The 26,528-nt window shown below is 48.5% G+C and overlaps 1 protein-coding gene and 1 long non-coding RNA gene across 5 annotated transcripts in view; one reads left to right on the forward strand and one right to left on the reverse strand.

Moving 5' to 3' along the window:
- Positions 1-551: 551 nt before the first annotated feature.
- Positions 552-26,528, reverse strand: part of VWC2L (von Willebrand factor C domain containing 2 like) — a 46,157-nt gene continuing 20,180 nt past the window's right edge. For 3 of the 4 annotated variants that reach the window (XM_072931869.1, XM_032749564.3, XM_002189585.6), the window contains one exon: positions 552-2,612. In XM_072931869.1, the coding sequence (XP_072787970.1) occupies positions 2,583-2,612 (30 nt within the window). In that variant the 3' untranslated portion in view covers positions 552-2,582. Of the gene's footprint in view, positions 2,613-17,666; positions 21,198-26,528 lie in introns of those variants that run through there. The other variant, XM_041717422.2, reaches the window with a different exon arrangement.
- Positions 2,607-4,862, forward strand: LOC115496084 (uncharacterized). The gene is made up of 2 exons (XR_003961489.4): positions 2,607-3,110; positions 4,476-4,862. It is a non-coding gene; the product is annotated as an uncharacterized lncRNA (long non-coding RNA).

Genomic DNA, 26,528 nt, shown 5'->3' on the forward strand with positions numbered 1-26,528 from the left:
TGGAATGGAGATGGTGCTTAATTAATAACGAAGAAAATAATAATATGTGGCACGTATAGTGCTGTACTTGTTCCAAGCACTGTACAAACATTAACTACAGTAATTAAGCTGTAATTAATTAGAGTAACTACTAATCAGTGTAAATAATGATGCATCTGGAGGTACCAAAAGGAGTTTGTGAACTGAAAGCAAATTTCCATGTTCAGGAAATGGCATCAAGTATAAAATGGCACCAGTAAAAGTAATAAGAAAAGCAGATGGAGGTTAAAGCAAGAGCCTGGGAGCCGTGTTGGTCCATGGCAGCTGCACAAACGGGAATCCTGGTTTGGCAAAGCAAAACTGGTTTAGTGAGTTACTGCTGAGACACTCCCTGAGCAGCCCATCCCATCCATGGGATTCTCATGGCTATTTCCAGGCTCCCCACCTGCTCTTCCCACCCCAGATGCACTCACCAACACTGTCAAGAGACAGGAACTGAGGCAAGGGATGTGATGGGGAATCGGGAGCTTGAGGGGCTGATGATGAGCAGAGTAAAATACACCACAAATATATAATTTTGGGGTTTTTTTGCTGGTTCACACACTTTATATTTAACAAAATAATTTTTTAATAATATAGTCTTTTGCACATCAAATATTGTTTCTAGGACCCCTCCCTCCCATTTGTACAGATTTTTTTTTCTCACTAGTTTCAGGCACACTATTGTTTGAAAGTTTTGAAACTGGATAGTCATTGACAGGCAACAGCTTACAAAGAAATGTGGCGATGACGTCTCAAATGGTACCAGCTCGGCCTGCAGGGAGCCAGTGCTCAGCCACAGGACAGCAGTTGCTGTGCTAAGTGCTCTTCCCACCCCTGCCCTCCAGGAAAACACCAAAATGGGGAACAAATGAAAGTATAAAGGCATTAGTGTGTGTAAACTGAGCCTGATGTGCTGATCTGCTTCGGTGAGGATGCTGTGGGGAGGATTTGCTGCTCTCACTGTCGAGAGCAGGTGCTGGACAGGAGCCTGAACTCTGAACAAAATAAGCAGCACCACCCCCATGGCACTGACCAAAAAGCAGGGAACCAGGCGTGGACAGAGATGGGAAAGGCCCCTGTGCTCGCCTGGCCAGGCAGGCAGGGACATGACATTGGTGGCTTTTCTTTCACAGTATCGCCTGGAAGCTGCAGCCTGAGAAAGCAGGAGGTACCAGTGCTGAAAGCCTGCTGGGGACCCTTGGCTGCTGGGGACCTCTGCTTCTGGCAGGCAGGCACAGAAAGCAGCTGCTTTTGAGAGACAGCCCTCACAGGATCCCAGCTCAGCCCTGCTGCACCACGGCTTCTTTTATCCCCAGCAGTGTGGATGCCGGATCCTCCCACTGTAGCAAAGGGTCTTACCTGCCAGCTGAGCCAGTTTAGTGCTGCCACAGCCATGGGACATTCCTGGAAACCTCCAGAGTGGGGTGATCCCATATTTTAATTGTGACCTGCTGTTGCTGAAGGCAATGAAACACTGCCCTTGGCTCCAGTGAGAGCAGCCTCGGGATGGGACAAGGCAGGTGAGCAAGTGCTCAGCCCAGGAACCAGGGACAGGTGGGGCCCTCTTCCCTCTGCTCCACCACTGATGCCCCTGCCAGGAATCACACAAACAAGCCAGGTATGATGTTGTTTTCATGGAGCACCTTCTGGTTGGCTGCCCCAGCCTGGCCATGCAGCTGCTGTGGGCTCTGCTCCCATCAAGGTCACATTGACTGTGTAGGTGTCTTCGACTTTATTGTCCCCACTCAGTGGAGAAAGTGTAACACAGATACAGCTTTGTGTCGTGGCTGTCCGGCCTGTACCTGTGCATCTACCTCGGTCCTGCTGCAGGTTACAATCACTTGGGTTTTTTCTTTAACCCCCCCATCCCTTGTAATTTCTACCTCTCTCCTGTCCTTAGTGCCACCTGCGCTTACAGACACAATAAAAATGCTCCATCTATTGCTCCACTCGTAGCTGTATTGTCCTGATGATCCCAGCTTAGGAAGAGACTTTAAAAAAAAAGAAAAAAAAATCACAATAGCAAAAAACCTTCAAATAAATAACTGTGAAAAACCCCATGATCCACACTGTAGAAAGTGAGAGCAGTGAATCCATCGGTGCCTCGGAGGCATGGCCAGGCCAGGACCGTGCACGAGCTGTTTCAGTGCTGTCCTGCCCCGCTCCCAGAAGCACGTCCCTGCCGAGCACCGGTGGCTCCCAGAGCAGAGCAGACACCTGGACACCGGGAGCAGAGAGTGCATGGCGGGACAGCAGCTGCAGGGGGCACGGGGACATCCTTCCCCGCAGGTGCCCATCTCTGCTCCTGTGGCACCCTCGCAGGGCCTGCTGGGGACCCTGCTGTAGCTGGCAGCAGGTCGGACACGGGGGCAGCATCGAGGCCGTTCCTTCATCATCATCACCATCGCCACCGTCACCGTGAGGGTTGTTGGCCAGGGGCTGCTACAGAGCCTGCTTGCCCTGGCACTCGCGCTTGGAGCACTGCGCCGGCTTCCACCAGTCCCCGTTGTGGCAGTGACAGATGTTGCAGTCGTCCACCTTCACCTCGATGCCCGCAGGAATTATCGTGGTGCCCGCAAAGCAGTTGGGACCTGCGGAAACACAGGGTAACAGGATAAATACTCTGGGTTTGGATTGGGGACAGCACTCTGCCCTAAACCTGGGACAGGCAGGGACCCAGTGCCAGCCCCTTGCTGTGCTCTGGCCATGCCACTGCCACTGCTGACATCTGCAGCAATGCTCCCACCTTGCTCAGTGCCCAACCTTGGACCCACAGCAATCCCTTCTCGTTTTTTTGGTTGCCCTCGGGCACTAAAGGCGAAAAAAAAGGCCTCAAAACTTTCCTCCCCGTTTCTGCACCCAGCCCCTAGAACAAATGGCATTGGCAGTCAGCTTTTTGCACTTGGCTGGCCACTAATTTAGTACCTCTTTTGCCTTATATTTTAGCTGCAGGATAGACAAGACCGTGAGGACAAGCATGAAGACACAGCCCAGCCTTCACTGCTCCAGACTGGTAAACCTACAGGGAGCTGCAGGGACCAGAGCCAATCCATCTCCTAAGGCCATTGGCAACCATGCTCCAACACCAGGTAACCCCAAGGACCTCCATCAGCTTGGAGCTATTAACCAAAAATTATTTCCTGCATCACCTTTCAAATTAGCTTTCTGATAAAATCTTGGTTATTCTCCTCAAGGGTAATTCCTTTAATCTGCTTATTATTGCTTTGGGTCTTTTTTTTTTTTTTTTAGCTTCTTTATTACACAATATAAAAGCTGAACAGCAAGTCAGCAAGCACCTTATTTCCCAGTCACAGAATTGTTGGGTAGGAAGGAATCTTAAAGCCCTTTCCTCCTCCTCATAAAAGCCCCACAAATATCCACTGCCCATTGTTCCTTTGCAAACCCTCTCCTCTTCCCCTCATTCCTTCACTGCTTAGTGCCAGGAATCAACGTCGGAGCCAGCAGCACACAAAACCAAATTCAAGGCACTCACACTGGTGGCAGCGGGGAAGCATAAAGGCATTTGAAAAGTGTGTTGTGGCTCAAGTGCTGCTCAGAAATGTCACCTCTTGACTGGCCACCAGTTTTAATCTATGCCTCCAGTGCATGAGGTGCATTCCAAAGGTGAGAGAGTGTACAGACATGGAGTTATGGGCAAGTTGTTCCTTAAGTTTTAGGCTTAAGGCTGGAAAGGGAAACAGGGTCCCTTATGAGGCTGGAATCAGGCTGAGCTGTAGCCAGCCCAGTGCCAGGGTCCTGCGTTTTTTAGTCTCAGAGAGCAATTCATTGGTGCCCTGACATCAGTAGGGTGCTCCTCAGGACCCTCTGTTGAACATGAGTCTTGCATGGCTGGGCTTAACCAGATAATTTAGAGTGCCTGAGTGTTACTTGTGTTTCAACACCTTCCTGCCTTCATTAAAGGCCCCTTCAAACAAGGCTCTACAGCAACATTTCACATCCATCTTCATCAGGCCATGAGAGAAAGATGCCCGGATTGCTCCCATACAAAAATTGGGGTGACAGGGTGTACCTGTCACAGGGTGTACCCTGTGCTGCTTCTCCATGGACAGGGCCTGGGAAGGCAGGCTGTGGCTGTGGGAAGGTCTGTGTTGCTCCATGCTGCCTCCTTGGCTGAGCCAGCACGTGAATTCCATCAGCATTCCAGGAAGAAGTTGGCTTTTACTCCAAACAAGGAGGTTCTGCTGCACGTGCAGAAGCAGAGCACAGGTGACACAGGTGACACAGGGCTGCTGGCACTGAGCAGCCCTGTGAGTGGCGATGTTTTAAGGCTGCTTCTAGCTGGGCCTTGAGCTGGGCAAGCTCCCAAGAGCCCCTCCCACCTCAGCCCTTACAAACTGCAAAGAACTTTAAAGCCAGAAGCTACCAGCCAAGAGCATGAACAGAACAGCCAAACTTTACATATGCACACATGGTATCTGTGTTTTTCCTTGCAGGCAGGAGGTTAGAGCAGCATCACCTGTTCCGGTCACGAGCTGAAGATTTCCCAAATGGACATCTGTCTGGAAGACACCATGCTGGTCGGAAAGGCTGTGATTCCCATGGTGAAATGTCTCTGGCAACCCACTGAAGTTGCCACACTTTCTCAGAGCCTTTGAGTCCCTATGCTGGCTGTGCCACTGCCTGTGTTCTTCACCTCTGGTTTGATTCCCTGGTTCCTGGAGCCCAGTGGGTGGGGGTGTGTCATGACCCAGCGAGGATGTCGCTGTCAGGTAATTTGCTGCTGTGAAATGTCCAGGGTTCAAATGCCATGAAAATTCCAATAACTGCAGGTAGCTGTATCTGAAGTTGAAATAAATGCCTGGGATGGCACGTTAGTGGGATGCTCCGACTGCCTGTTGATATCCAGGATGCCCAGAGTGGGCAGCCTCCACTCAACAGCCTGAACCTGCACTCCCACAGCAAAGAAACTCCTTTTTATTGTAATAGAAACAAAACAGCTTCCTCTGGAGATTAGGGTGGCAAGGAAAGGGGAAGATCATCTTCCCTCTTGTTGCCCTGTGTGTTAAGCAACCCATTTGAGAGGCCAGTGCTGCCTCCACACCAGAGGCAGCCACAGCTTCAGCAGACACACCAGAGGCATGTCTCCAGACACAGCTTCATCTGGATTTACAGCACTGCTAGCCCACTCTGAGGGCTGGGAACAGATGGGAGGCTGGCAGTGAGGGAGCCAGCAGGTTTGCTCATTCACAGGCGAGTTAGCTTTGCTTCCCAGACAGGCTTTGGGGACCCAACAGGTCCCTCATGGAACTTTGGCACCTCAGTGGTACAGGGATCATGGTCAGCCAAGGGTGATGGCATTGGGACTGGCTGATGGGCTGCTGCCAGCTTGGCAAAAGCTTATTTTTCCTTCGTCCTGCTTATCTGTCCAGTCCTTGGTTGCTCTTTCTCCTCCCAGCAGCCCCAGGTCTGTTCTCCCTCCTGAGCTTCCCCAGGGGGTCATAGGGACATAAAATAATCAGTAAATACCCCTCATTAATGCCCCAGGACAGGGAGGAGCAGAAGCAGACACTGAAGTGGAGATGGTTGAGGGGGATATGGTAAAAACATCACCTGCACCTCTGAGGTTCCCCACTGGGGAGGGGATCCTTTATTCTGGGGACAGCAGCACAGCAGCGTTCCTGCCCCAGCCAAGGGCATGGGGCAACTCTGCAAATCTGTCATTGAACACTAATGATCTGCCCCTGTGTAATTAAACACTAATGATCTTTCCCTCTGATCTCTGGTATCTGCTGAGCCTGGCCTTCCACCTGGCAAGCATCTCCGTGTCTAACAGAAAATCCTTGGGACACTGCCCCCACGCCAGAGGGGCTGGGTAAGGTGGAGAGGGCAAAGACAGCGATGCTGGGTAAATCACAGGGGCTGCCAAACCAGCCCTCGCTGCAGCAGCACCGAGCATCCCTGGGCTGGCCAGGGAGCTGCACTCAGAGGCTGAGCTGAGGGGAAAATCACAGCAATTGGGTTTGTTTTCTTTCTTCTTGGCTTTTAGCAAAATGGAAGAAAACATGACCCAGGGCTCTGCTGACATCTGCCCTCCTGTGGGATGTTCTGCCTCTCTCCTGACAGACTTTAGTACTTTTAAGTCGGGCCAACACTGCCACTGGTCTGGACCTTTTCTTTCCCAGCATTCTCAAAATAGCCCCTTCTGCATTGCCTGAGTGAAATGGTTTCTTTTGCTCACCACAGTGAGCTGGACAGAGCTTTATTGCATCCTCTCTCTCCCACTGCTATCCCCCATCCCTACAGAAACATGCATTTCTAACAGAAGGCAAAACTTCTACACTTCATGTGTGATAATTCAACTGAAATTCCCATTGCCTGAAATCCAGTTTTCCAGCACAATCACTACTAGCCAGCCTTTCCCCCTCTTTTTTTTTTTTTTTTTCTTTTTTCCCTATTTAAATTTCTCCCACCATCCCACTGAAAAACAGGATCCTGTTTGTCCAAACTGGGATGCAGAGAGCATTGCACTCAGAGAGGCACTCAGAGAGGGACCCTGCACTGCTGGAATTTAGGTGAAAATGTGCCATGGCACAGAAAATGCCTCTTGGCTGGAGCATAAGTCACCAGGGAGTTTTCCAGAAACTTTGGGATTTACAGAGCTGGCAGCTTCTGGTGGAGATCACCTCCAGCACTTGGGGATCTGCATGGCTGTGCCATGTGCCTTGGAGGGGCTGCAGCCCTTAAAGCCACAACCAGAGCCCACAACAAGAAATCAAGTTCTATTTTTTTTTCCTGCTGTGCAGCAGAACTCAACAGACTCTTTACAATTCTCCAATATTCTTCTTCCCTCCCAATGTTTCCAAAGGTCAGGGCCCCAGCTTGGTGCTGCTGAGGACTGGCCTGAGCTTTTCCCACCGTGGGTGCTTGGAGGAACTGGATGAGACCAGGGTCTGCCAAATCAATGCCAAAACAAACCCCCAAAGAATGACACAGAGCAGCAGTATCGGTTTTTAAGTCATTATTCAAAGGAGCACGCTGCTCAGAAATATTTGATGACATGTCAAGGACATCAGGTTACTTATGATAATAGCAGAGGGAACAAGAAGCTGCTTTGGGCAAGGGCCGCTGTCCTGCTCTCTGTAAAAATGTCTTAAACCACGACTGTGATGATAACAGGACACTAATCACCCTTTTTCCTTGCTCAGGGAGACTGATGGGAGAGGTTTGCTGCTCCCACAGACAGTGTAATAGTGAGATTGCTTTGCTTAACATAGTTAATACTCATAAAAGGCAGCAGCACTCCAGGCTGTTTGCTAGAACAGCTGTGAAGATTTTTATGGAGATGTATTAGGGACATTCATATGCTGCTTTGATGGGAGAGATGTAAAAAAAATCATATTTGGTTTGTTGTTTGGGGAGAATGATGAAAAATTCTGCAACCATCTGCTGAAGGTCAGGTACGTGGGTGATGACCCTGCTCCACTGCACCCCTGTTCTGGAGGGAATTCGGGGGCCAGGCTCTCTCCAACCCCATGAGGTGATGCCTTGGAGCCTCTCAGTGCCAAACAGCAGCGTCCCCCCAGCTCCCTGTGACTCCTCAGATGGGTTTTACTGAACTCAGAAGCTCTGCCTGTGGCTTTCAGCAGCTCTGAATTTAGCTTTGTGTGTGCAGAGAAGCAATAAAAGGAAATCAAATGTTAATCAAACAGCAAGCACGGATCACTTCAGGCCAACTGTGATATTCAGATGTGCCCTGAATAGCATCTTGCCCCAGACAAAGCTCATCACCAGAACTTCTCATTGTGCAACCTCTGATTCCAGTAAGAGTGGTAGCTTCCCCTCAGTCAAATATGCCTCCTGCCACTTCTTTGAGAGCCTCCCCATCCCTTTAGGAAATATTAAAGCTGACTCCAGGAGAATTTAGCTTATTCAGTCAATGGATTCCATCAAGGAGAGAAGTGCTGATGGCTACGCTTATCTGCCTAGTTAAGACAGCTGCTAAATAGCAGCTCAATTCAGCAGCCATCCCTCAGGCTCCCAAGTGGTGTGCCCCACAATTGAAGGTGCAAGGGATAAGTGGAAAACTGTGGTGTTTCCTGACAGTATTTAGGAACGGATACACCCTGGAACATCCCCCTGGACGCTCGCTCAGCTGAATGAGGCTCAACAATTTTGCTTTTGGAGCTCAACCATGAACACAGTTGGGCATGGGGGTTTGCTGTTGGCAGTGTGTTTTGGCCTGGGGGAGATGTTTCTACTGAGCATGGCTAAGTGTCTTCCCAGTGGGAAGGCAGATTTTCCTCTGCATGTCTCCACAAAACAGGCCTCTCCCAGGCTTCACCATGACCATCCCACACTACAGTCTCCAGCACTGGTGTGAAACTACCCCTGGCAGAACAGCAATCAAATGAAGATGACACTTGGAATCCACACAAGGATGCTCAGGGATCCCCAACAGAAAAAGAGGAAAAACACAGCAGAATCCCCAGGCTCTGTCACAGAGGCAAGACGTTGCCTGTGCCTGCATCTCGGGACTTTTTCCATGTCTGGGCTGAATTCTGTGCTCAGAAGGGAAGGAAAACCAGCATCTTGTTTTTAGTGATGGCCTCCGTTTCTGAGGGTTAACATTACTTGTCTCTGCTGATCCTGCAGGATCTTTTCAAATGTTCACTTAGCTCTGGAAATGCTATTTATGTGATCACTTCAGATTGCAAGAAAAGAGCTCAATTTGTGGCTTTAATTAAGGAGCTGGGGAGGGAAGAAGCCCTGTTCTCACTGCCTAGTATGGAGAGTGCCAGCACCTCTCTCTCTGGGGGAAGGAGGAGGCAGCGAGTGAAGCCAGAGGTGAGACATAAAGAAATCAGCTGGTGATGCTGAGCTTTGCCTTGATGGAAATTAAATCTGGTGGTGCTCTGCAGGGGCAGCTGAAAACCCTACACACAGGAAACAACCCTTGAGCGTTCTTGTGTTAAAAGGAGGCCAGAGCTGGAGATCCTGGCTCAGAGCGTGGCTGAAGCCTGAGGGTGCATTGGGAACGGGGCTGCCGTGACCCCGGGATGTGGGGCAGTGAGTTCTCACCCCAGTAACCCCGGGCTCTGATCCATGTCTGCCACTTCTCAGTGCAGACAGGAGGGACAGCACAGTGCTGTGGTTCTGCCTGCTCCCTGCTCCTGCAGGTGATGTCCCTGTCCTCCAGGCTACAGAGGAGACAGCTCCTAACACTACAAACACGGGAGAAAAGAACCCCCTGGACTCCAAAGTCCATCATCACCCAACCACCCAACCTCCACAGGGACTTCTGCAGGGCTGGAAATGGGACTGCTGCAGGTCAGTGTCCCCATCCCGGTCACCATCAAGTCTGGAAGCTGCTTCTCAGCCTGCTCACGCTCTCAGGCAGCAGTGAGCTCTCCTGTGATGCAGAGACTGCATCAATGCATCGTCTGCCCCCTCAGTAAAATCTCTATGCTGCTCCATTTCGGGGGGATAAGAACTGAATCTACCAACCCATGCCAGCCTGAGTGCCACAAATTAAACCTCCCTCCCTCCAGTGGGCCAGTGGTGGCTCCAGCACCCTTCCAACCCCCGGCCATTCAAGAGCTCAGGAATTGATCTGTTCCCCTTTTCTTTTTGGATTGCTGTTAAAATTTTAAAATACCAAAAGAAAGTCTTGGTCTCTGTCAGTTTAAGCCCATTCCCCCTTGTCCTGTCACTCTGTGGCTCCCAGCTGTGGTAACAAGTATCTCCTCCTTGAGGTGACCCCAAGATGGAAGGTTCACTCTTCCTCTGCCACTCTGTCCAGCCAACCAGGAAGAGCTGGCTCTGGCTAACAGCTCCTGGAGTCATCTGGTGGTACCTTCTAGATGTCCATGAGCTTTCAATCATGTGCACCACTGCCCCAAAGAATTACTCTCCTCTGAGGCTGATCTGTAGCTCTTTTCCACCCTTCCTGCATTTTTCACTGCTCAGAAGTCAATGTTAACAGCCCTCCTCAAGTACTGCCTATTTACAGGAGATTTTTCCAGCCATAATTCACATTACTGGGTGCCTGAAGATGCCTAAAAGTTATTTAACCTCTGCATTAATATATATATATATCTGCAGTATCTTTGTCCAAATTAAATCCAAGTTGCTCACTCCAGGCCAGCTCTCCATCATTAGAAGGAATGCATGAAGAAGGCGAGGGGGAGGTGAAAGGCTCAATTCAGGGCAATGGGAGCTGTTCCACTGACTTTTGCCAGCGATGCAGCCACAGAATAAAGAAAACAGAACACAGCAGCAGGTCCCAGCAGCCCAGTGGGACAGGGACCTCCCGGTGGCCTCACATGCCCTCCTGGCTCTCCGCACATCATCCAGGCTGTGCTCAGACAATCCCGAGCATCTGCTGCCTTGAAGTCTAATAAATGCAGGGGCCCCACTCGAGTTCCCTAAACTGTGAGCTGGCACCCAGTGACAGAGACTGATTCAGGCTCACTGCTTTGCACTGCAGTTAGAAAAATACTGATGGCTCATTATCCGTCTTAATCAGCAGCAGCAAACAAATGAGGGACAGGGAGACATCCAGAAGGGAATACACCGCATTACTCCTCCTTATTGATAGCACAGTTACTTAATTTGATGTGGAGACATAACTTCAGGCATCACTAAATAGTGGAGCAGGGATGTTTTGGTGCAGGGAAGATCTATGGGTGCAATTTAAAAGCTGTCTGTTTGGCAGCGGTGACGTCCATGGGCGCCGGCACCGATGGCAGCTCCGCGGACAGGCTGGACACCAGCCCTCACCAAGACAAATGAGGACGGTGTCCCTTCCACAGCTGAAATGCACCAGCTGAAAATGGTGCAGCCCCACCCCACTCTTCACCTTCTGTGCTTGTGGGATGAGCTGGACAACAGGGGACCAAGCCCAGCATTGAGCACAGAATCCCAGAATGGTTTGGACTGGAAAGGACCTTAAAGCTCATTCACCTCCACCCTCTGCCATGGGCAGGAATAACTTCTGCTGGACCAGGCTGCTCCAGGCTGCATCCAACCTGTCCTTGGACACTTCCAGGGATGGAGCAGCCACAGCTTCCAGTGTCTGATGGCTTCTGGATGGTCATGTCCAACCCGCCCTTCCCTGGGCACTGCCTGTGCCAGGGCAGCAGAGCTCTGGATCAGAGCTTTGGTACAGCTCACTTGGGGAAGGCAGCGTGGAGATGATCTGGGCACACCAAAGGAAATAATGCAAGCAACACATTTCCCACTGCTCCAGATGATGGTATCTGCTTCCCCTTATGGACATTTCCCCCTGTCCTGTGCACCCAGCCTCTCTGTTTCTGATCCCAAGTGCACCAAAATCGAAGCTGGGAGCATATCCAAGTGCACTTTGAGCTCCCTGCAAAATCTCCCTCCCCAGTCTGTCCATTTGACTGGGTTTCTAATCCAGTTGTGGGTTAGGGACTGCTGACCAGCAGGGTTAGGCATTGCTGGAGTGGGAATTAACAGGTATCAAATTCATAACCCTTTATGCACTCTGCTGACTCATACACACCAGGGGCAGTCTTGAAGTGAAACCAAGGCGGTTTCACCTGGCTGGAGGAGCCAGCATGTGGATAAGTCCCAGACAGCAGAAGAGCAACTCCCAGGGCTTCAGATTCATCTGTAAATCCAGGGCTTTACCCCCTCCTTTTAGTGTAAAATGCAGGTTGGCATTTTCAAAGTTACCTAGGGGATTTACATACCAAATTCCTTTTCATTTTAAAAGGATCTGTGTGTGCAAATACCTTGATCAACACTGAAAAGTTTAGTGTATGGTAAAAAGCCCACAAAGGCAAAGGGCCCAGCATTGCACAGGCACGAACTGTGCATCCCAAGCAGGCTTTCTGAACCAGGTGTTACTGTGCCCACTCTGCACTGGAGGAGGAAAACTAACACCTCAAAGCCAGCAATCATCTGTTAAAGGAGAAATGTTTGTTTCAGCATTACCTGGCCAAACAAACAAATAGCTCAGATTTTCTTTTTAATACAGGTAGATTGTAATTGTGGGCAATGAAAGGTGCTTTGAGGTTATTTTAAGCTTTCAGGTAAGTATCAGGCTTTCAAAAAATTGTCTAAATAGGTACTTCCCAAAATGAATTCTAAAAGTACTGAAGGTACATTCATTTTTTTAATGGTTCAAACATAGCGTGAGGTGAGGTGATTTTTTTTTGAGCTGGTATCGAATAGGTTAATTTAAATGAAATAAATTAATAGAACAGCTATTAAACTACTGCATCAGCTACCAATGTTACCAGTAAAATCAACAGCCAAAGGGAGGAAAATTTGGACCTTCCAGAGACTAAACCTTAAGTAAAGAAAAAAAATATATAAATGCATGCATAATGTACTGTAGTGTTTGTGCTTCCTTCACCTCAGTGGCTCAGGTGCCAGGAGCAGCCATGGAACAACGTGTGCCATGGAACAGGCTCGGTCCCAGTGACTGTGCCCTTGCAGCCACTGTTTCCCAGGGAAGGAACTGGGATGCAGAGAAGCAAACTCATCCAAGGACTTGGCTGCATGTGCACCCTGCAGTGGTCTGGGCAGCTCCCAGGGACACTGGGACACTGTCAGGGAGCAGGCAGCCACAGCTCTTGCTCCATGCAGGTGTGGGAGGACACCCTGATCTAGGAAAATAAGGGCCCAGATAGCCCCTGGATGCCAAAACACCAGGCCTGTGGTCCCCTGCCCAGGTATCTCCACTCAAAGCAAAGGTTAACAACAAAAGAATAACAAGCAGGGCTTTTTCCCTGGGTCTTGTGAGCTTTTAGCTGACTTATTCGCCTCTTGGTTGCACTTCATGTGAAAATATAATGATTTTTATGGCCCACTTTAATATTTTTATGTCTTTTTTTCTTCAGAAAAAAAATCCCACATTTGGTGTAAGAATTAAAACAGTATTTCATGCTTAACTGCAATCACAGATGATGTATGGAAGAGAGCTGGCTTCATGTCAACTCAATATAAAGCCAGAATTGAATCTAACTTGGTCACTACAGCTGTGTGATGTTTTATGGGGTGAGGGGATTTTTTTTAGATCAGTCATAAATGAAATGGAAACTTTGACTGGGCTCATTTTGTATCAAACAGGAGAAAAAAAATGTAGGGAAGAACCAGGATTGCTAGACATTTGTCTGAGTTGTTCCTGTGCTCCTGTCTGGAGAACAGCACCACTGCACTCCAGATCCCTGTGGGATGGGGTCACCAAATGGAAAAGTGCCCTCAGGCCTTTCTGCCATCATGGCATGGATGTGATGCTTTGAGGACACCAGCACAGTCCCACTTGGGTTTCCCCCCGGTGACAGATTTTTCTGATGGCGATTTTAAATGCAGGGTTGTATTAGAAATTGGATTTCAAAGCAAAGATAAAATTTTCCATGTAAGGGAGGAGCTGCTGTGGAAACAATTTCTTCCTGCTCTGGCTTCTGTTTGAGTTGTTGGGTTTTCTGCTGCTGACTTTGAGCAGAACCCCTCTTCTGCTGTCTTTACCACCATTCCCATCTCCCTGACCTCCACAGTCCCCAGCACTATTCCCAGCCTCCTGGCCTCTGTGATGATGGACACAGAAACGATGGCCACGGGCAGATAAGATGTGAAAGGGGAATTTAATGGTAAAAATTGAAGTCAGTCAGCAAAGGTTCCCTTGCAGTTAAAGGATCGACCTTCTGGGGAGTGTTTAACAGTATCAGCCTTTGGATCTGCCGTTTTCATCCCTATAAATTTAGGATGGGATGCAGTGGCAAAGCTCCCATCTCTATGCAAATCCATACAAATGATTGATTACTTGTAGAAGCAGAATAACCACAATGGCAGAAACACTATTTCTTGGTTTATATGGGGAATTTAATTACTTGTCTGTGGCACAGGAAAGGAAAATCAGGAAAACATCTTCCCTGACCCCACCCCAGCCACTAAGCCTGGTGCTAGAGAGACAGATGTGGCACTGCTGTGCAAAATCTGCATCTCCTGAGGAAACGGGAGGAGTAGGGAATGGAAAGGGCAGGGCAGGATAGGTGGATGCATCCTGAGGACACACATGGCGAGACCAAAGCACTGCAAGGATGGGCAAACATTGGTCTGATGGACAGAAGGAACAAGCAGAGGCTGGTGCTTCTGGAATAAACAGGCCCCTAAGCACTTCTGCTGGCACCTGTCCTGATTTCTCCAGCAGCTGCAGAAGCAGCTGTAATCCATGTTTTGTCCCAGGTTTTGCCTGTCCCATGCTGCTCCACTCCCTGAATTTAACAGTGTCCATGGCATTTCAGGATGCTTTCAGATGGTTCAGAAAAAGTCCAGCTGGTGACAGAAATAAAATGAGTGGTGCTGGTTTTGCTTGGGAACAGCTGTGTTTAATGAAATCACCCAAGGGAAAGAGGAAGGTGCTTTCCTTAGCTCAGAACTCTGAGTGTCACCACGGAAGGCATAACCACGGTGCACGCGAGCCTTTGTACTCTGCAGGTGTGATACTGTGCTGATGTGCTGGGACAGGACAGTTATTCTGTGAGGAAACAGCTGGCAGTGATCAAAGGCTGTGGAAAAATGATGGTGCGTACACGTGGTTCTGCATCCCTCCTGCCCAAACTTCCCAAAGCTTTGTTACCCTTCTCTGCAGTCTGTTTTTATTAATTCCTGGATGAAATTCTTGTTCACCCTCTGGTCTCAGTGGCACCACAGCATCTGAATGGCTCACAGCCCCTACCCTCCCACATTCCCCTGGGGCTGGGAGTGCACTGGGCAAACTGAGGCACAGAGACAGTGGGGGCTCATGAGGGGATGCAGGTTATTCAGACTAAACCCAGCAGAAAACTGGATTTGACTTGCAGCAACAGAAAGGTTTGAGGCTGCAAAGTGCCTTCTCAAGTGTGATGGGAATTGGTTCACCTTACTGGCAGAGGGAAGGAACTGTGGGACAGGGTGGCAAAGTGAGGGACAATGACATCCAAAACTTCCCCACTTCTGAGTGGTCCCACACTCTTTAGCTAGTATTCTCTGCCTTGTTTTTCCTGTGTTCATTTTGTGCCTTAGAATTTTTTTTTTTAAAGCCAGAAGAGGCTTAGAACAGCTACTGACCTGATACAAGTTAATGATTTTATAAAACCCCTAAAAAATGCTTTACTTTAAAAGATTGATGTTTCCTATTGTATTTTTTCAATGCCAATTAATTACTTAATTCATTAGCAATGTAACACAGGAATAGTCTTTGAAAATCTGCTGCTTTGTGTAGATGCCTTTAATTATGGATAATTAAATACTGTGGAAGGACCTGATTATACCTCTGAGCATTTTCTAATCTGGAAAATGAAACACACTCCTGTACTCCTGAACACATAAAACAAAAGCTGAGCTCAACAGCCACAGGAAGTAAAAAAAGATGGGAAAACAAACACCCCAAAAGCCAGAACCACTCCAAATCCTGCAACTAAGAGGGTGGGAATTCCTGGGGAGGCTTGAAGGCTTTGTGCATGCCCTGCCCCAGGGTTGGACCCAGACTCTGCTTTGCTGGGGTACAAGGTGGAGCCCAAGTGTGCTCAGCGTGGAGCTGCTGTAGCCAGCAAGCAAACATGGGCCAGTGAACACAACTCCCTGGGGGCACTTGCTAAAAAGCTGGGAACAGATTTCCATATGGTCTCTTGTACATATGGCAGCAAAAGCCAAAACTGCCACAAAAAGCAAAGCACTCTCCAAGCATAGCCACAGCTGACCTTGGAAGAGGAGAACCTGCCAATTGCAGAAGTTGTGCTGTGGTTTCTTTGTGCCTCAGTTTTAGCCCCTGAAGAAAGCCAGGGAAATGCTTGTTTTGAAGACAGCATTGCCCCAATGCCTCTGAGACAGATCCACTCCCTGACTCTTTGCATCCTTCCTACCTGGGCCATGAAGCAATTGCCAAACTCAGGGAATAAACTCTTGTCTTTATTTCTCAGCTGGCAAATTTTTGGAGAAAAATTAGGACAGGTCTTGTGAAACGTTAGGGGCAGGATGACATGAAGGGCACAAATACATGTCTGGCACAGACTGAACTGGAGACACTAAAAGAAGGAAAATGTCACCCCTAACACAGGGTCAAAGCAGCAATGTGGCACACTGTACTGCATCCCTGCCCATGGCAGGGCATGGAACTGGATCATCTTCAAGGTCCCTTCCAACCCAAACCGTTCTGTGATGATTTGTGGCTGCTGATGTCCAAGTGTTGCCGTGCCCCAGAGATCCCCTCCTGGGGTGCACTGCCAAAACCCTCGACACAGCAGCTGATTTCAGCTGAGAAATGCAGAAACTCAGCCACCGTGGGGTGAAGTGCACGAGGAGACACTGCAGCACGTGGGACACACTGCTGGGATGCAGTGCCCATGGCATTTGTTAGGATTCCTACTGGATGCTGCCAGGTGCCAGTCGTGCCAGACCCACTGCTGCTCCCACCTCACCCGCTGGTGAAGTTTGTGACATGATGAGCTTATGTGGGGGATTTTATTTTATTAGTTTTGCCCAACAAATTAGTGGAGAACAGAAAGTCAATGAAGTCTTGCTGACCCCCACAGCTGTGCCCTATTAGTGCACACATTGATGAGATCCATTGGGTTGGCCCCACCTTGGAGCCAACATTGAACAAGCCCACGCAATCCCTGGGTTCCTGCAGACTTCCCCATGCCAACACTTCCTGTACCAGGGCACGTTGTGTCTAGAAAGCCCAGTCCTCAGTCAGGAGAACAAAAGGCATACGTTTTCTTGATGCACTTTGAGCCTCACATTCACGTCTGGCAAATCCTAATCCAGCAAGGAGAAGCTTTCACACAGGGCTTTGGAATGCTGGTGCATCCATGGGTGAAAGAGCCCAGCCTATTTGGCACAGGTTGTCCCAGGCAGTCTGATGGTGCCTGTCAGCATCCCACGAGAACCTGTCAACCACTGCCACTGCTACTGCTCTTAATTAGCTGATCCTCTCCTCTCCTCTCCTCTCCTCTCCTCTCCTCTCCTCTCCTCTCCTCTCCTCTCCTCTCCTCTCCTCTCCTCTCCTCTCCTCTCCTCTCCTCTCCTCTCCTCTCCTCTCCTCTCCTCTCCTCTCCTCTCCTCTCCTCTCCTCTCCTCTCCTCTCCTCTCCTCTCCTCTCCTCTCCTCTCCTCTCCTCTCCTCTCCTCTCCTCTCCTCTCCTCTCCTCTCCTCTCCTCTCCTCTCCTCTCCTCTCCTCTCCTCTCCTCTCCTCTCCTCTCCTCTCCTCTCCTCTCCTCTCCTCTCCTCTCCTCTCCTCTCCTCTCCTCTCCTCTCCTCTCCTCTCCTCTCCTCTCCTCTCCTCTCCTCTCCTCTCCTCTCCTCTCCTCTCCTCTCCTCTCCTCTCCTCTCCTCTCCTCTCCTCTCCTCTCCTCTCCTCTCCTCTCCTCTCCTCTCCTCTCCTCTCCTCTCCTCTCCTCTCCTCTCCTCTCCTCTCCTCTCCTCTCCTCTCCTCTCCTCTCCTCTCCTCTCTCTCCTCTCCGCCAGGCCAGTTTACACTAGCCTCAGGGACCGGATCACAGCATATTTACTCTAGGGGGCATGATGTAGCGAAGACAAAAAGTGGTTTCTGTACATAACACAGCAAATATATCTAATCGTTACTGTCGTGGGCAGGTTTTCATTTTTTATCACAGTTTCCCATCTAATTTTCAATTTAACAATTACAGTTTGACATTGCCTGTAATAATACATTTCTTTTTTGTTTGGCACAGCTTGAAAAGTAACCAGAAATTCCCTCTTGCTGCTTTCCTTGTATCTCAGGCAGTTGTTGGGAGGGAATCAGCCACTGCCAGGGTGTTGCAGCCCTTTCTGCACGTGGTGACAGCTTCCAGATATGGGGCAGCCACAGCTCCTCCGGGCAGTCTGTGCCAGGGCCTCACCACCCTCACAGGGAAGAATTCTTTCTGAATGTCTAAACCCTGTCAGTGGGAAGCCATTCTCCCTTGTCCTGCCACTCCAGCCCTTTGTAAATAGTCCCTTTCCATTTACCTTGTCAGCTTCCATCAGTCCTGGACCTGGTTACTTACCAGGTGAGAGGGAGAGCCAAGCAGGAAGGATATTTCCTATCACAGACAGAGCTATTTCTCCTATTTCTCTCCTACTCACCTGGGCAGGGAAAGTCAAAGGTGCAAACACTTTCTGCTTTCAGTAAAAAATCAGAGCAGGATGTCTGAAATAACAGGGGAAAAAGCCCCTTTGTTTCTGTCTTCCCCATTGAAATATTCCAAGGTATAAAATAAAGATCTACATCTAAAACCATGTCACCCCTTTTATCCCCCCAGATTTCAGGGAGTTTGTTCTGGAAGCATTAAATGGAGCATCTCATCACTTCCAGTTTTTTCCCAAACCTGTCTAAGGTACAAACAGCGAGTTTGCTGTAATTGGCCCTTTTCCCAGGGAGGTTTCAGTGAGTCAGCATTTTCTGGCCAACATATTCCCATCTTCTTCAAATACTTTCAGGCAGCTGCAGTGAAAAAAGTCAGAACTTTGACAGCCTGGGGAGAACTTTGTGTGCTCATCTTCACACAGACCCACTGCTCCCAACAGATCCTTGGGCAGGACACCAGCAGTCCTCTTTTTTGGAGCATCAGCTCCTGCTCCATTTATTTTAACAAACTGCTTCCCTACCAGCACTACCTGGCACAAAACATTTGTAACTGGGACAGACTGTGGCTTAGTTGATGTAAAATGAGTTACACCAGTTTGCATCAATTGTGGTACTGGTCTGTAATGACTCCTTTTTCTCTGAACTCCTCAGTGAGTTCCTTGAGGGGATTATGACTCCAGAAGTGGGTACAAGTGGAACAACAAGACGGGTGAGTTGGAAAGGGAGAGGCTGGGGTAGCGTATGGCCACCCAGTAACAGCCAGGCTGAGATCTCTGCCCTGCTGCCCTTCACCCAGCTGGGCCTGTGGGGGAGGGACAGAAGGCTGCCCTGAAATGCAGCACCCTGCTAAAGGAGAGGGGATGGAGATGTGCGAAAGGTGGAGGGAAGGAAGGGAAGCAGGAGGAGAAAACTTGTGTCTTTCTTAATTCTGAGTGTTCTCAGACTTGCTTAGCTCTAATCTTTAATTCATATTTTCATTACAGTCTCTTTGCTCTGTAAAGTCTGCATTTCATGTAAAAGGGGCAGCTCAAACATAAATTATTTGAAATAAGTCAACTCCTTCTTAAAGACCTCTACTCTACATATGTGTAGGCTCCAATAAAGAAGCATTAAACATTCATCAAATTACAAATACATGAAGACAGTGTCTGCCACTCTTCTCATACAGATATGCTTCATAATCCCAACCTTCTAGGGCAGCCGAAGCAAATCCTTTCAGAAAACCTGACCATGCAAAACACCCCAGCTTCCTGCAATGTACCTCTGAGCCACCAGAGGTATCAGCAGGTCAGATCCTCAGCTGGAGTAAATCAGAGTAAAACAATGCTGTGTTTTACACCGAGTGACACTGACACAGGATTTGGCTTTCAGCTTCTCTTGCAGCAAAATTATTTACAGCAATGTCATTGGATCATAAAGTCACTTTTGGTATTTTAAAGTCACACAAGAACCAGGTGGGGAACAGCAACACAATGCCTGCTTTAATTTCAGTACTGTCCAGAATCCTTGCGTTCTGCAAAAGAACCTGTCTTCCCAGTGGGAATCTAGAACTCTTCCCTCCCCTCCAAAAAACCCCTAACCCACCCCTTCTCTACAAGACATGATAGTGAACCTTGAACTACCACTCTCACAGGCCAGTGCACATAAACTTCAGCAACATCTCCCCAAGGGGGAACAATCATGATGAGCAAAAGCTTCTTCATAAATATTTCTGAGTTTGAAGAGTAATGCAGAGCAGGTAACGCATTTCCCACATCTCTGGCAGCAGCGTCTGGCTGAAGGAGATCTTTAGAGCTGGTCGGGTCCCCAAATGGCTTCTCATGATCCTGCCTGACCCTGCTCTTCAGGGTGCCTGTTACATTCATCTGAGCTCTGCTGTGGTGGAAGCACAGAAGCGTGGTCAGGACCTGGGGTACAAATTCAGGGTAGCAGCTTTCAGCTCCTGCCTGGCCTTCAGCAGTCAGGCAGAGCCTTTTCCTGCCGTCTTTAATTTGTGAATGATCCTTTTCTTGCTTGCTGGGCCGAAGCAGAGAACACAGAGGCTTGAGAAGCAGCAGGTGACCCGTGCAGGTGAACACACCAGGTTCAGGGGCTGCTGTCCTGCTGGCTCCAGGCTGCAGCTCCCTGGGAATGGAGCTCTTCCAGCAGCATCCCTGTCACTGCACAGCCCGGCACCCTGGCTTTGTGTGAGCACTGAGCTGTGGGATGGACTTAATCACATTAAGTGCTGCTCAGTTCAGGGCTTCTTTGTTCTCTAAAGGCTTTTCCTCTGCCTCTGAAACTTCACAAGGTGGCGGATTCAACTCAGCCCTCCCTGAGGCTGTCTATAGTCAGGATGGCTAATTTTGGAGGTTTCAACTTTTCCAAAGCTTTTCATTGTTATAGAGGCCTCTTCCAACACCTTCCAATCTTGAGTCAGCAGGACATTTAAGCACCTGGATAATCCAAGTGCTGGAGGTTTCCAAAGCAGTGGAGGAACTAGCTCTTGACAGATGCTTTTGTGCCTCATTCTCACCAACAAGTTCAGCATCTACGTGCCTTTAACCCCTTTGCCTGAAGTGATCAGCTGGATGAGCTCCACTGAAAATCAGTTTCAGGGAAATGACTTCTCAAGGAACAGTAAAGCAAGCACTGGAGTATCTTGTCAGGCCCAAATACACCTCCTCATTTTCAGTCTTGATCTTCCTACCAGCTTTCAAACAGATACTTTCTTTCCTCTGTTGGTAATCAAATCACTGCTTCAATTGAGCTAAGAGGGCACCACTGTTCACATTCCTGCTGGTCATCACAAAGAACATTATCCAGTCCTTCCTGCAGCCCCTCAGGCTGACACCTGAAGGGGATGGTGGCCATGGGGGTGACCAAATGCCCCAAAAGCTGGCTGCCATCAGTGCTTCACAACCATGCAGGGTGACGTGGCTACACTATGCTACTTCCTTCAGCTGCCAGGACCTGGGGAGAGGACGATGGAGTCCAGCAAAATCCGGTGTTCGGAGCACTTCTTCTCCTTGGCTGGGCACATTCCCTTGCATCTGCACAACCAACCAGCACATTGCATAGACTGTGACTGAAGGGGTTTAAGTGCAATCTTAAAATCTGGCCATTTCAGGAATTCCTGAAATAAATTAGAAGAGGAATTTTATTTAGTTGTTTTTTTTTTTTTTTTGTTTTGTTTTGTTTTTCTCTAGAGGGATCTCCCCATGGCTCCAAATCACTGTTTTCCACAAAGTAAATGAACATGAAGTCTTCTCTCATCCTCTTGCCACAATTTCTGTGTCGCCTTTATCCTCCAACAGTTGTATATAATCAAATGGCAGACAAAACATCCTGTCCCCAAATCCTTCCCTCTTTTTTCCCTCAAACTTTTAGTATTTTTTCCATGCTTCCTTGATTTTTTTTGTCATTGATCAAGTTGGAAGCAGAAGCTTTCCAAAACAATGACCTGGAGCTTCAGCGATCCACATCTTGCAGATAAATAACAAGCTGCATTTATGCAATAAAGCACCAGCACTGGATTATTCCATATTAAATCCTTGGCACTTTTCACGACAGCAATCATTTGGAACAACAGAGACCATGTGGGGAAGGGTTTTTGTCAGTATTGGTTACCAATATGCACTGTTAATCCATCACCTTCACCCACAGGAATTTACACTGAGATGGAGCTTTTTGGGTGGGTGACAACAAGAATCCCAAAGGGTTTTGCAAAGTGAGCAGCTCCATTGCCCTCCCAGGGCAGTCTCTGGGCAGGAGTTTGGCTGTCCCTGGTTGGGAAGGAAGAGCTCTGCTCCATGACTGCACTGCCAGTGCCCCTTGCTGTGGCACCCAGGAATTCCTGCCCTGCTTACTTTGGGAACGGAGATGAAGCTCATGAACCACCTCTGACTGGCTGGGCAGGACAGGAATAGCCTGGCCCATGGAATACCAACTGCCCCACTGCCCACAGTACAGCTGTTCCAAAGGGACACCCCTGGGCAGTCCCAAACATCTCCCACTCAGTAAAAATGCATTTCCTCATAGCACTTGCTAAGAAAGGCAGCATCAAAGGTCGGCCCCCAGGTGTTACTCTACACAGAGACATGCAAAGCTCACTCAGGGACACGTGTAACACGGATCTGTTTGCCAAAGGAGAGGCTTCAACAGGCTGGGAAAATCCCTGGGGGGTTCCTGAGCAAGACACACTGTGTTACAGCAGGATCAGGCTGGGGTGCAGAATGCTTATTTCAAATTAACTCCAACAGAGAAATAATGAGCAGTGAGTTTATATTTCAGTAAATTAAGAGAGAAGCTTAGGTAAAATGTGGGTTTATATGCACGGAAATAAATTATTATTTACTCACGTTTGTGCTCCTGCCCTCAAATATGAAGATATTTGTAGGGATTTATTAATATTTATACCACATTATAATAAATACCCACAAGAGCTTTGCATGAAGACATGCTATTTTACCAATGTAAAATCTGTTGAAGGTCAAAGAGATCTTTTACTTGTGTGTGGATGGCAGGATCAGCCTCTTTACTTGGAAATCTGTATCAACTGTGATAATTTAAAACTTTAATTAAAGACTCAGTGACAGATTATCTACAAAATGTCTTCCTGCTGCCCAGTATTCCATCAAGAATGTCTTCAGAAGCCCAGGCTGAGTAAACACACTTGCCAGGGAATATTTCACTGTGGACATGTTGGCTTTTATCTGGCTCGTTGGGTAAAAAATTCTTTTGTTGAGGATTGGTGACAACAAAAATTAAATTAGAGGCAAAACCAGACCCCAACCCAAAAATGTGTAATATTTGTTTTGTTCATCCCTCAGAAAAATGAAACACAGGGAATTTCTCCCTTTGTGCACTGCAGTAGGTGAGAGCTGCTTGGAGCTGGCAAAGCAGAGGAACCCACTGAATCTGGATCATGGATTAAATGATGAAACGTTTAATGAAACGATGTGAGGGATGATACAGCGGGGATGCCTCCCCATCCCAGCGTCCTGCACCGCTCCCAGACCACATCCAAAGGCTTGAAGGGAATGGGAAGAGCAACCTCCAAGTGATGCACAGGGAGGGAGTTAAAGTACACACACATCCCACCGATAGCAGGGCTCACCCCACAGCAGTGGATGGGTTGATGGGGAGGGACAAGCAGAGGTCTGGGAACGAAGAGTGCAGCATGAGGAGAGAAGGGCCCAGGAACACCCCCAGGCACCTCCTCAGCCCTGGCCACGGGAGCATGCAGCCCTCGCTGGGAATTCTGGCTCGGAAAGGCTCTGGCACAAGCGCAGTGGGGGATGTGCCCACAGAAATGCAGCAGAACCTGGGGCAGGAGGGACACAGGTGTGGCACCACGAGCTGGACTCTAGCAGTGTCAGGCCACTTGGAGATCCCATAGAGGACAGAGTTAACAGCAGTGACACACTTTTGTCTGGAGAAGTCACAGGGACGGGAAAGAACAACTCGAGGCCATAATTCTGCGGTCTGTCACTACCAGGAAACGTGAAATCCAGTGACCTTTTATCTCTGTGACAGAAATGCTGCGCAGCACCTGGAGCCATCGCCCTTAAAATCCATTCTGACAAAGTGGATGATAGGACACGAAGGAGAAAACATCCTCTGCCTCCCTCACCCCAAATTTGAACCTCCCAGTGAAGTCTGCTTGCTCCAAGGAATGTGGTATCCTTTGCCAGGAACAGCCAGCCTTGAATGAGCTGCTGTGGTTAGTGAGGCACGAGATAACAATTTCATTTCTTTGGCCAAGAAGGAACAAATCTCCAAAGCCATTTGTTCTTAAATGATGGGAGAGAAATCAGTATTGGCTTTCTATGACTCTTTAGGGCAGGAATGTCAAATCAACAGATTTTTTGCATTATCACAAGATCACAGAATTCGACACTGGTTTGGGTTGGAAGGGATCTTAAAGATCATCTCCTTCCATGCCCTGCCATGGGCAGGGACACCTTCCACTATCCCAGGTTGCTCCAAACCCCATCTAACCTGGCCCTAGACACTTCCTGGGACGGGGCAGTCACAGCTTCTGTGGGCAGCCTGTTCCAGTGCTCACTGAATCACAGCACTTCTGCCCTTGGCAGGATGGAATTAATAAGGTTATGAAAATCTATCTGACTCTATGGAAAGAGAATTATTCTCTCATTAATAGCAGCAACAGCTAAACAAGCAGGCAAGCCATGCTCCTAGTGGAGTGCAGCAAATGATGCAGGTCTGTGTTTAACCGAAAATGAGGATTTTCCTTACCAAAATTTTAAGGGATAGCTTTTGAATTCAGGATTTGCACCACAGAGATTACTGCCCCCCAACAACTGTATCCCTTGAACTCTTCTGTTTGTCAGTCTGAAATTACAGCCGCATGGACTAGAATCTTTTCATCACACCAGAACACAGCACTGTGTCTTCACCACTTTGGCAGAAGACAAAAGCTACTAAATGGAAGGAAAAAAAATTTTAAAAGGGGTGTTTCAGTCATTTAAGTGGGTCTGTCAGCTTGTGTTATCTTCATGCATTTGGGAAACTGAGCTTTAATTGACTGGCTGAAGCAGAGGACTGAAAGACAAAATTTTGGTCTCAAGATGAACACAGAGCTGAAAACAGTGTGCTCCTCATTCATTAGGATGTGTCAGAGGGATTCAGATGGGGAGAGGCACAGGAATGGCTGCTACTTCCACTTGGACCTCCCAAACCGTAAGAGAAAGGTGAACGGTGTGCACCACACTCAGCCATGTCCAAGAGCAGGAACAAACTCTGATCATCATTCCCCACGACACAGGAACTGCCCTGGTGCCTACCAATTTCTGTCACTGTGTGCCTACCAATTTCTTCACTTCATTACATGTGTGAAGGACACAGCCAAAACTGCCACTTGGGCCCAGCTATAAGCCAGTCAGCCCCAGCAGCAGCAGGAGGGGCAGAAAGCCCTCCCAGCTGAGGGGTCTCCATCCCTACAGCCAGGCTGGGACGCCAGGAGGGGTTCAGCTCTCCCCACAGCACCCCCATGCAGACATGTTCCTGCATCCCAAGGAACAGCCACAACCCTCCACTGGCTGAGCTGTGCTGCAAGCCCCAGAGACCAGGATTCCCAAGGCACCCAGGCTGCTCTGATGGGGATGGTGAGAAATACCTCCCTGCCTAAAACAGGTCTCAGATGTAGAGCTTTATGTGTATTCCCAAGAGATGAGCAAAGAGAGGAGTGGAGAGACTTGGTAAAACCGTAGATGAAGCCTCCTGGTTTCCCTGGGAGGGTTCCAATGACTTCACTGTGTCCCACAGTCTGGTCAGCATGCAGCTGATTTTCCTCCTGTCCTCCTGTCCTTGCCCCCACCAGCAGGAGCTGCTCTTTCCCTTTCCCCCTGGCTGTTCTGGGAAGAAAGATGCTCCTCACCCCTGGTCACCAGGGGTGTTGGGGACTGCAACACAGAAAGCCACCAACCCCCAAAGGGGGCACGTAGTCCTGGGGGAAATGGTCATAGTGGGGAAGGGTTGGGAGAGAAATCCAGCAGCTCCTGGAGCTGTGAAAGCTCCTCTGAGCCAGCACTCCTGGGAAGCCTCAGGGATGCTCACAGGTGGGATTCATGGGACGCAGACTGGATGGGATGTGCTGCACTGTAAATGAGGGGATTTGGGATGGGGCCCTACATGTGATGGGAACACAGAGGCCACACAAGCTCCAGAGGTGTTTGTTGGGGTGTGAACGGGTCTGAGCTTGGTGACAGGCCTGGGGACAGCCAGTGGTACCCCCAAGTCACCAACACAGGATACCAGTCTTGGAGAGTGTGATGAGAAACCTCACACCCAAACACAGCTGTACACAAAGGGGGTGCATGGAGCGGGGTAACAAACCTCTCCTCTGAACTTCAGCAATAAAAACAAGCCAATGAGATTTCCTACAAACATTTTCTGCTTTTCAACAGAAACACAAAACTCAATGAAAATCTGACAAAATATTTTTGAACAAAAATACAGATACAAACCTCAGGATTCAGAGTAATATTTATGGCATAATTTTCCAAACATTTTTAAATTTTTCAAGTTCCTTCAGTAAAAGTATTTTAAGTTTCCAACTCTTTGCCTTTACTCTGTTTTACAGAGCAGAAAATGTGTTGAAAATGTTATTTCTTTACCAACATTTTCATTTAAGTACAAAAGCAACCATTACTCTTATCCAGCAGCGGTGATGTATATAAGAGCAAATATATACGGACAGTGAATTCTAAACACAAGCAGATGAATCCAAGTAGCCATTTCTTACATGTTTAGAAAGCTGTGAAAAGGTTTATGCACAGCTGCCTTACCTTTTAATATGTCTTCACATCTACATTAGGAGAAAGGTGCTTTTTCAGAGACGTATGGGAGTACAGGCTGTGTACTCACAGCCCGGGAGACCTTTTTGGAAACTGACTTATTTTCCAAAGAGGTATTTTCAGTCATTCCAAAACATGTATTGAAA

This window comes from Taeniopygia guttata, chromosome 7, assembly GCF_048771995.1.
Source record: "Taeniopygia guttata chromosome 7, bTaeGut7.mat, whole genome shotgun sequence".
Lineage (NCBI taxonomy): Eukaryota > Metazoa > Chordata > Aves > Passeriformes > Estrildidae > Taeniopygia > Taeniopygia guttata.